Source organism: Balaenoptera physalus (genome assembly GCF_965194825.1).
Source record: "Balaenoptera physalus genome assembly, chromosome: 16".
In the NCBI taxonomy this organism is placed as follows: Eukaryota; Metazoa; Chordata; class Mammalia; order Artiodactyla; family Balaenopteridae; genus Balaenoptera; species Balaenoptera physalus.
The window spans coordinates 29,182,860-29,193,610 of NC_138898.1; the positions used below are offsets into that span (position 1 = coordinate 29,182,860).

The 10,751-nt window shown below is 50.9% G+C and overlaps 1 protein-coding gene across 3 annotated transcripts in view; it reads left to right on the forward strand.

Annotated features, from left to right (window-relative positions):
- Window positions 1–2,792, forward strand: part of SIRPA (signal regulatory protein alpha) — a 42,660-nt gene extending 39,868 nt beyond the window's left edge. For all 3 annotated transcript variants that reach the window (XM_082428539.1, XM_082428541.1, XM_082428540.1), the window contains one exon: window positions 292–2,792. In XM_082428539.1, coding sequence (XP_082284665.1) covers window positions 292–546 — 255 coding nt within the window. In that variant the 3' untranslated portion in view covers window positions 547–2,792. The remainder of the gene's footprint in view (window positions 1–291) is intronic.
- Window positions 2,793–10,751: the final 7,959 nt, after the last annotated feature.

The following is a 10,751-nucleotide window of genomic DNA, read 5'->3' on the forward strand; positions in this document are numbered from 1 at the left end:
GGCAGAGGAAAGAGCATTGGGAAAGGCAGGCGAGGACTGCAGGAGGGGGTGACTTTGAAGCAGGGACGTGAGGCGACTACACTGATGGTTAGGAAGACCCTTCAGGCTGTGTGAGGAGGAGGCTGATTGGAAGGGCGAGGCTGGAGACAGGTGACCTTGGCCGGAGAAGAGGGGGCATGAACTAGGGCTGAGCCAGTGGAGGCCAAGAAGAGACAGAAGCAACCAGACTTGGTACTGAGGGTGAGTGAGTGGCTGGGGGCTCCAGAATGACCTTCTCTCCATCTCATTTAGATCCAGGACAACAACGACATCACATATGCAGACCTGAACCTGCCCAAGGGGAAGAAGTCCACCCCCAAGGCCGACGAACCCAACAACCACACGGAGTATGCCAACATTCAGGCCCGCCCACCACCTGTGTCTGAGGACACCCTCACCTACGCCGACCTGGACATGGTCCACCTCAACCGGAACCCCAAGCAGCCAGCCCCCAAGCCTGAGCCATCCTACTCAGAGTACGCCAGTGTCCAGGTCCAGAGGAAGTGAACAGGGCCGTGGCCATCTCTAGGGTCTGTCCCCATGAGCCTTCCTGCCCCATTGCGGGCAGCCTTGATGAGGACAGCCAGCCCCATTCCTGGAGGGCCAGGGTGGAACAGGACCCAACAGTGAGGGTAGCTCTTGTCTCCCCAACCCAGCTGGCTCTCCAGCATTTCCAGGGCAGCCATGGCCCCTCTTTGTGGCCACACATGGAGGCTGATGTTGCCAGACTAGGCAGGGAACCGACCTGGGAACTGGCCAGAGCCATCAGGGGTGCAAGAACTCTCACGCCTCTGTCCGTCAACTGTGGGTCTTTGTCATGGTCTTGGAGACCACTGACTGCCTCCTTGACACTCTGCAGCCCGATCTTCCAGAGTGAGGAGGGAGAAAACCCACCTCCTCCTCCCAGTACCACCCACCTGGGGCTTTGGGGAAAGTTCTCCCTTTAGATCGAACTGCCCATCCATGGAGAAGAAGCTGGACGCGCATCCCGAGACTTGGTGCCGTGGCGGCCAGCAGTCCTGGCCTCCCCTCCCTGCGCTGACCAGCCACAAGCCCCGGGGAGGAGAGGACCGTCTGAGGCGCTCCTCCGCCACCAAGGACTGAGGGACAAAACGCCCCTCTTCTTCACGGCCCTCGAGACCTGGAGGACCTCCAACGGTGATACTCCACGTGGCCCCACCTCTCCCTTCCATACCTGAGCTCGCTTCCTTCAGCAAGCACTAACTCACAACCTCTCGCTGTGGACGCCTGTAAATTATTGAGAAATGTGAAATGTGCAATCTTGAAACTGAGGTGTTAGAAAATTTGATCTGTGGTGTTTTGTTCTGTATTTTTCTTCAAACAACAGCAGTGTTATCCTGGCTCTTTGTCATGTGTTGAAGTGCGTGGTTGGGTCTTGTGCAGTCTAAGGTTGAACGGTCGGTTGTTCTGGAGGGATTCTCTTACAGCGGAAACTGAGTCCCTCCCAGTCCCAGAGGCTTGAGGGTGGGGAAGAAGGTTCCAGGTTGGCTGCTCCATGGAGACACTTAGCCTTCTCTCCACGAGGCTGGTACTTCTGCCTTCCGAGCCCCCAGTGTGCTAAGTCTGAACCTGCCCGTGCTTCTCCAGGCTGCCTCCTTCTCCATCTGGCCAAGACCTAACGGCTCAGTCTGCTCACCTGTACAGAGGGGAGAGGAAAGATGCCATCCCTCCCCTCCATCGCTCACAAGCACTTTAGGGCCGTGCAGGGTAGGAAGCTGTGCCTGGCTTTTTTCCCCATTCCAGCTCTCTGAGCTCATCTCTGAAGGTGGAATCTTCCATTTCTGCTCCCAAACCCTGTTGAGATCAAACTGGAATAAATCAAAGACAGCCAGGAGGACTGGGCAGCTGTGAAGCCAGGAATGACCCACCTTCTGTCCCTCTGTCTCAAGAGGTTGGGCAGAGGCCGTGACCCTGTTATCCTCAGACCCTGCACCCCTCCAATTCAGTGTGGGGGCCTGGCTGGGCCCAGGGCAAGCAGGTGTTGCAAGCTCTGTTTATTCGGTCTTCACGTGTAACTGATCAGCTCTCAGAGCTGAGATGCGAATCTTCACTGCCCCCTGGGCCCAGCCATTTGATGCCCAAGGGATTCCTGGCTCAGGCTGTCAGAGCCAGAAGCTGAGCCATCCTGCCCATCAGCAGGTCCTCCAGGTGGAACTCCAGGAGCCGAGGGCAGACCCAGCTCTCTGGGGGACGGTGATCTGTTTTACATGATGGCATGCAGGAACTGGCTGAGCCAACAGGCCATGTGGGCAGCTCTGGCCCCACAAGCCAGAGTTTCTCTGTGGCATCTAGCAGCACAGTGGCCCAGCCACCTGGCTCGAGCTATTTCCAGATTCCAAAAGGTTGGCTTGTAAACCTTGGTCTCCCTCTCTTCTGCCCAGAGAGCACACGCATGTGAGCACACACACGCACACACACAGAATTTTGAAAAAATGTTTTCTTGGTGCCATTTTAATTTTATTTTATTTTGAATTTTGGAAGGGGAGTAAGGAATGAGGCCAAGGAAGTCACGTAGTTTAGCTTCAGCCTGGCAGCCTGGAGATTCCCATACCTTGTGAACCAAACCCCAGGAAAAGGAAGCAGTCGAAACAACAGTATGGAAGGAGCATGGTTTTGGGAGTTTATTTTCAAACTGCGGGGAAGGAAACAGGCCCTATTTTGTATATAGTTGCAACTTAAACTTTTTGGCTTGCAAAATATTTTTGTAATAAAGATTTCTGGGTAACAGCGGCCCCTCTGGGTGTTGAGTGTCCTTGTCTCTGTGAGTTTGTCCCTGTGCCCACGAGCCTGGGAGAAGATCATGTGGGCCCCAGGGCTTGGAAGCAACTTCAGCGTTTGGTCCTCTCTTGGGTTTTATAGACACAAAGACTTTGTTTCCCCTGGCTCAGAGGGAGTCAGGGTAAGGCAACCCAAACACCTGCTTGAGCAGAATTCCAACAGAAAACCAAGTTTGAATCCCGGCTCTGCCACTTTGTAGCTGCGGGAACAAACCACTCACCTCTCTGAGACTCAGGCTGATCATTGGCACAATGGGGACGCCCCCCTCTAGGGTTAGTGTGGGGATTAAAGGGGCTAAGGTGCTCGGCACATGGCAGGCCTTCACTAAGCGTTGGGTCTTCCTGCCCTAAACATTGCACAGTGGGGTCTGGTCACCCCTCACCACCTGTGGGATCTTGGACAAGCAGGTCACCCTCTCGGGGCCCCACTTTCCTCCTCTACCAAATGTGCAAGCTAATGCTTGTCCTAGAATAACCCTGCCAGATGATTCATGTCTCGTGCTAGTATATAGTAGGTTCTCAATAAATGTTAGTTTCTTTATGTCCCCTCCATAAGACTATTAATAATATTAATGACAGTTATATAATGATGGCAACATAACATTCATAGTTAGTGCTTACTGTGTGTCGGCACTTGATTAACCCCTTTATACCTTACAACTCCAGGTAAATAATAGTACTGACCTTGTTTTATAGACAAGGCACAGAGAGGTGGTGTAACTTTTATGGGGTCACACAACTAATGAGTGACGTCGCTGAGACTCAAACTCTAGCTGCCAGCTTCAGAGCCCAACTTCTAGCCACTGAGTTAATATAAACACATTACGTATTGGCACTGACTATGCAAAATTATTAGCAGTAATAATAGCTAATGCCTGCTGTGGTGAGTAATATGCCAAGTGCTTTACAGTTATTAACTCATTTAATCCCCCAACCACCATGTGAGGTAGGAACTCTTATTATCCCTGTTTTACAGATGAGTCAACCAAGGCACAGAGAAGTTAAGTCATTTCCCTAATGCCCCATGGCAGAGCCCAAGTAGTCTGGCTCTTCCCCATTATGTTTTTTCTTTTTTTTTTTTTTGGCTGTGTCGGGTCTTTAGTTGTGGCACGCGGGATCTTTGTTAAGGCATGCAGGATCTTTCATTGCAGCGTACAGGCTTCTCTCTAGTTGTGGCGTGCGGGTTTTCTCCCCCTAGATGTGGCGCACAGGCTCCAGGGCGCACGGGCTCTGCAGTTGGTGGCACATGGGCTCTCTCGTTGAGGTGTGCGAACTCAAGAGTTGTGTCTCGCAGGCTTAGTTGCCCCACGGCATGTGGGATCCTAGCTCCCTGACCAGGGATCGAACTCATATCCCCTGCGTTGTAAAGCAGATTCTTTACCACTGGACCACCAGGGAAGTCTCTCCATCATGTCTAATTCTCCTAACTGTCCAGTAGTGGTGGTGGCTGTGCCCATTTTGCAGAGAGAGACAGAAATTTGAGGCTCAGAAGTGCACATGACCTGGCTAATCTCACACAATGGATCTTTAGTCAAGCTGGGACTTGCACTTGGATCCACAAGCCCACCCGGGATCAGCCCTGAGCCCTTGGCCTGGTCCATGTGACCACACAGGAGGCAAGGAGCTTCCTGCCGGGCTCAGAGAGGTCACCTGCCTCACCCGCTAGGACCTTGGCTGTGACAGAGAACTCAGCTCTCCTCCCTTGGCCCCAACTTGTGAAATACGTGTGGTGCTTGCAGGATGAGGTGTTCCAGGCCTGAATACAGGCTGAGCAGGTGGGGAAATGCCTTCGTTCTCTGGGAAGGCGGGAGTGGGGGCGCAGACTGCACATCCAGGCGAGGAGACCTGGGGATGTAATTCACGCAGCGCCTGGGCCTCGCTTCTCCACAGCCCGTATCTCTAGGGCTGAGGTTGGCAGGCGAAATCTAAGTTCATGGGACCCAAGTGACCCTCTCCCTCCTGCCGGGAAATAAGTTAAGCATTCGGCATTTATCAGGCACCTCCTCGGTGTTCCTTGCGCAAAGGAGAGCGATAGGACCCCCGCACCCCGCCCCCATCCCTGAGGACCCGTGCTCTCGCCTTCTGCAGCCCCTGCCCACTTCACATTATAATCACGAAAATCTCTGCCCCTTCTCAAGGTTCTAATGCCCAACTGTAAAAGCGCCTGCGTCTTCTAGCATATTCACACCAGCCAAGATTCGATCCACATTAGTTTATTTTATTTAGTTTTAACATAAGCCCTTATACATATCAGAAAGTCTCCTAAACTCTGTACAAATATTAACTTATTTAATATCAGTTCACTCCAGCCTCTTAACACACCTGTAAGGTAGGTCCTAAGATTACCCCCGGTTTAACAGAGAAACTGAAGCACAGAGATTACGAATTTTGTTCAAGAGCCTCTGTCCATCTAGACAGTGGTGCCACCGTGGGTATGGGTGGGCACTGGACGGGCATGATGGGGACTGGGGGCTGCTGGGGAGACAGCAGTGGCCACATACAGGGTTGGGGTGCACTGGGCTCTATTGGGAGCCAGGAAACATCATGCGGTCTCATCCCAAAGCGTCGGGGTGGTCTCGCTCCCCTGGCCTGTCACCAGCCAGTCAATGTACCCTTGGGCCTCCCCGGGGTTCAGCCTGCCACCACTGTGGCCCCCTCTGTCCCCGCCTTAACCATGGCACTGTGTTTGACTGGGATCTGGGTCTGTTTTCTGAATACAGGATTATAAAATTTTAAATGCTTTCCAAAGAGACATGTGCCCCAGATGTTCAAAAACAGGCAACAGCTTGGTGGCAGAGGTCAGAGGGGGGCTATCCTTGGAGGAAGTAGTGAAGGGGAGAAGGCCTAGGGGCCCTCTGGGGTGATGGGATGCTGTTTCCCCACCCAAGTGGTGGTTATGTGGGGACTTGCAGATATAAAAATCCATCAAGTACAGACTCAATGTCTGCATTTCTCTGCATACAAGTTATACCTCAGAGTTTTAAGAAGACTGGTGCCCTGGCCCCCTGGGGATTCAACCCCACCCCCAACTTTGTTGCCTGCCCCAACCTGACACTTTCTTAAGATGGAGTCCACACCTTATCTTTTGTCCAGGAGCTCAGCCCAGGGCCTGGCCCAGGTGAGGGATTAGGGAGCGTTGCTGAATTCCCTTTAAAGATAATATCCAGGTGACCACAGCAGCACATGAAACAGTGACGAACCATTTATCTGTCATCACTTCGTCTACTGAGACTCCCTTAATAACCCCCCTCCTTCCCTCCTCACCCTGAGCCCAAACCCCTCCTCTCTCCACCCAGGGGTGTCAAGACAGCTGTGAAGTCCTCACCCTGTGACCTTGGGCAAATAGCTTCGCCTCTGAGCCTCCATTTGGTCACCTGTGAGATGGGGGAGTAGTAATCTTCAGCTCAGGGGGCTCTAGTGAAGGTTAGATAGAGAATAGATCAGCCCCTTGCAACAGTGTGGTGCAGATGGCAGTCAACACACACACATATTCACACACGCTCACACGCACACTCACACACATATACCTTCACACACATTCACACCCACACACACATTCACACCCCCACTCTCACATGCCACACACACACACACAGATTCACACACATTTATACACACAATCTCACACACACTAACACACACACACACACACCAAGGCCAGGTTCTCAGAGGAGCTCAACAAAGGTGGCTCTCCTCTCCTGGCTGAAATGATTTTATCAAGTCCCTCCCTCCCTCATTAGCCTAGGATGGCTCCCTCTTACCAACTTTGGGGAATCCAACACCCCAGCCTGGTTTCCAGGGTCTCTTCCTTACACCCTACCTGGTCTATTTAAAGACACTTCCTGCTCCTCCCCAGCCCAGACTGGACTCTGTGGCCAGGCTTGTCTCCCTGTCCCAACAAATACCAGATGGAGCTGCCTCTGGCTGCCCTGGCCCCACAGAGAGTCACCTTCCCTTCCTCCAGTGACTAAGTACCACCCCCAACCAGACCATGAGCTCCCCACACCAGATCTTCATTTCCTACCTTTGGGATCCAGCCCGTGGGAGAAGGGGGACTGAAGCCCACAGGATTACAGGGAACTGAATTCTGTATTTCACTGAAACTTTACTTCCTTTGCAGATGGGTGCTATGATGCCCATTTCACAGATAAGAAAATTGAGGCTCAGAGAAGTGAAGAGATAAGGTCAAGATCACTCATTCAGCCAATAATTATTTCTCAGGCTGTGAACCTGGCCCTGTACAAAATTCTGAGGATACAATGTTGACAAAAGATGACCACACCCTTGTGAGCCCACGAAGGGTGAGGGAGCCAGAGCTCCTAGTAATAATCCCAACACTGCATGAGCACCACTAGAACAAGGGGGTGTCAACTTGACATTTCAGTAAATGAAGTGCCACCTTCTTTGCCTTATTTCTGAGTTTTGGACACTTTTTCCTATTAGGAGAAAGTACACAGGCCTCACTCAACCTGCATAGGGCAGAGAGGCTTCCTGGAGGGGTAATTCCTGAGCTGAGCCCTAAAGGATGAATAAGAATGAGCCAGAGAAAGAGGGTGTGGAGGCGCCAGTGCAGGCTCTGCCTTCCCTGTGGGGGCTGACCCTGTGTTACTCTCCCCATCACTCCCTCCACTGGCAACTCCAGCCTCCCGACACTTCCTGGCAGGAACCACGGGGCCTTTGCACATGCTGTTCCCCCTGCCGGGAACACTTGCTATGTCTTTCCGGCTTGTCCTCCCAATCAAAGATGGGCTGAGTTCCTTTGTTGAACACCATGGTAACAACCTGTCCAGAATTTCTCCGTTGCAGCCCTGGTCACAATTTGTAAGTATACATTGACCTTGTGATGACTTAACACCCCTCTCCTCCACTGCACTGGGAGCTGCCTCAGGGCAAGGGGGTGTCAGCTTTGCTTACTAACGTAACTCCTGTGCTCAGCTCACAGGCTGTGTCCAATAAATATTTGTTGGATGGATGGGAGGAGGGATGGAAGGATGGGAGGATGGAGGGAAGATGAATGGATGGATGGATAGATGCATGGGAGGATGGATGTCTGGATAGGAAGGAAAGAAGGATGGAAGGAAGGGATGGAGGGAGGGAAGAAAGGTGGGGAAAGAAGAGCATGCACAAAGGCCCCGAAATTGGAAACTGCACAGCATCTTAGGAGAACTAAAAGTGCCCCAGCTGGCAGGTTTGGAACTAGGACTCAAACCCCAGTCCGTCTGACCTTCCCAATGAGTCACTCTGCCTCTCATCATGATGCTGGGTTCAGAGCAATCTCTTCTTAAAAAATTGATGCACTCTCCCCAACAGGCAAGGAGCCAGTGACCCTTGTCTGAGCCTTTGATGCCTCATCTGGGGAAACTGGTGCCACACTTAGAAAACAGAATGAGAGATTGCAAGATCTTTCTCTACCCTGAAATTGCGCAACCCAAGCACAGCTGGCAAATGGCCCGACTTGGAGAGCTGGTGGGGCTTGGCCGCTCGGCAGACGTGTCCTCCTGGCCCCACTTCAAGGACAACTGGCCAAACCTTCGTGGTGGAAGGGGCTGTTCCCAGGCGCCCGGGCCTCCTGCCCCCGCAGGCCCGCTCGAGGCAGGGTCAGCTGGTGTGGCAGCCGGCCGCGTGGATCTGGGCCACAGACCTGTCTCCAGAGTGAGGCCGGGTGAGAGTTTAATGGTGAGAAGGCGATGGCCTGACTGCGGCTGTCGGCTCCGTCCTGCCCTGGCTCCTTCCGTGCCAGTAAATGGAACCCACGCACATGCAGATGAAGGCATTACCGCTAATATTATGTGCGAGATGCAAAGGCTCTTGGGCAGCCAGGCTGGGAGCTGCCATTACCACAAGACCTTTCACTGGAAAATTTTTCTTGGGGCAATTAAATCTTCAGCTGTCTCCTCGCAGGGAGTGCCAGCTTGCATTTTAATTATCCTTGAAAGAGAGAAGTAGGGGAAAGGACACAAGGAGAAGAATTAAAAAATAACAGTCTGCTTTATAAACACAGCCATCATCTCACGGCTGTGCATCTATTCAGAGGGTCCTCCCCAGTCGACCCCGCAAAGCCCTTGACCCTCTGGGCTCCAGGCTCCCGGTGACGTTGGAAGGGCCCCTCTCTGGGGACCAGGGGGAGGTGGTGGGAGAGCATGGCTTGAGTGCAGGATGCAGGGTCCTCTGTGCGGGGATCGGTGATGCGGCCACACTACTCAGGGTCCTGTTTCTCCTTCAGTGCATTTTATGAGGTGGAAATTATTAACCTCATTTCACAGAAGAGGAAACTGAGACTGAGAAAATCACTGGTAATAACATGAGTTACAGCAATAAAAAGGAACAAACTACCGATATACACAATAGCATGGATGAAAACACATTGAGAAAAAGGAGCCAGAGGCTGGAGCACACACTGTAAGACTTCATTTATATAAAGTTCCAGAACAATCAAAACTGAGCTATGGAGACAGAGAGCAGACAAGTAGGGGCCAGGGGAGAGGGGGTTGACCGAATGGGCAGAGGGAACATTTGCGGAGGTGGGATTGTCCTTTGATTGAGGTTGTGCTTACATAGGTGTATATATATCCATCAAAACTCATCAAATCGTATTCTTAAGATGAATGCCTTTTATTGTTTGTAAGTTACACCTTAATAAAGTTGATTTAATAATAATAATAAAATAATACTTGTTAATATTTATCTAGACCTTACTCTGTGCCTTGCCTTATTGTAAGTGCTTGCCACGTGCTGAGCCATTTATCCTTCACACTGATCTGTGATGTAGGCACAGCAAGGGCCTCATTTCCCAGATGAGGAAACTGAGGCACAGAGACGTTCAGAAACTTTCCTCAGTTGATGTGGCTAGTAAGAAGAGGCAGAGCCTGGGTTCAAACCCAGAAAAGCTGGCTCTGGAGCCTTATCGCCTTGAAAGCAAAGTTCAAAGTTACCCAACTAGTTCTAGAAGCAGGATTAAATCCCAGGGCCTTCAGCTTGTGCACTGGCACCAACCATACTGGTGTCCTTGGTCTTCCCTGAATTTGCCACACGTGCTTCTACTTCAGGGTTGTTGCCCTTAGTGTTCCTTCTGTCTGGAACGCTCATTATTTCCTCCCAGTCTGTGTCCAAATGTCACTATATCAGAAAGACCATTCTTTATTCTTTGACAGATGCCAAAACATGTAAAGACCTCCCGAAAATTTATCTATTGATGACAACATTTTTTTAGGTATTATGTTGTATATGCATTTTTGGAACGTGAAAGGAAAAATTAAACTCTGTATTGTAGTTTAAGCAATTAAAAATAACTATCTTTTATAAAGTTCAGTTATGCTAGGTGAATAAGTTTTAAAGATCTGCTGTACAACGTAGTGCCAATTGTTAACAGTATGGTATTGTGCACTCCAAAAAAACAAAAAAAGGACACAAGGGAACTTTGGAAGGTGTTGCATATGTCTATGATGTTGATCGTGGTGATGGTATCACGGGTGTTTGCACATGTCCAAACTCATCAAATTGCACACATTAAATACGTGCATTTCTTTGTATATCAATTAGACTTCAATAAATCTGTTAAAAATAAATAAATAAATAAATCCCAGGGCCTTTCCAACATGACAAAACTGGCGGAAGGGGGCAATCCATTCATTCGAGAAATATTTACTCAGCACCTACTGCAAGTCATACTGTGTACACAGAGAGAGCAACTGACAAGGTCCCAGGCCTTTGCGGGAAATGGAGGGAGGCATGGGGGAATCACCAAATAATCACAAAAATAGACGTGAATTTGCAGCTCAGAGGGGAGGTGCAGGAAACCAAATGCACAGTCCAGACTGGGAGCTGCCCACGAGCACTCCCTCACCCATTTGTGCAGAAGCAGCTCTGCCTGGCAGGCACCAAAGGCCTGAGCCACCTGCTCCTAACTTGACTTCC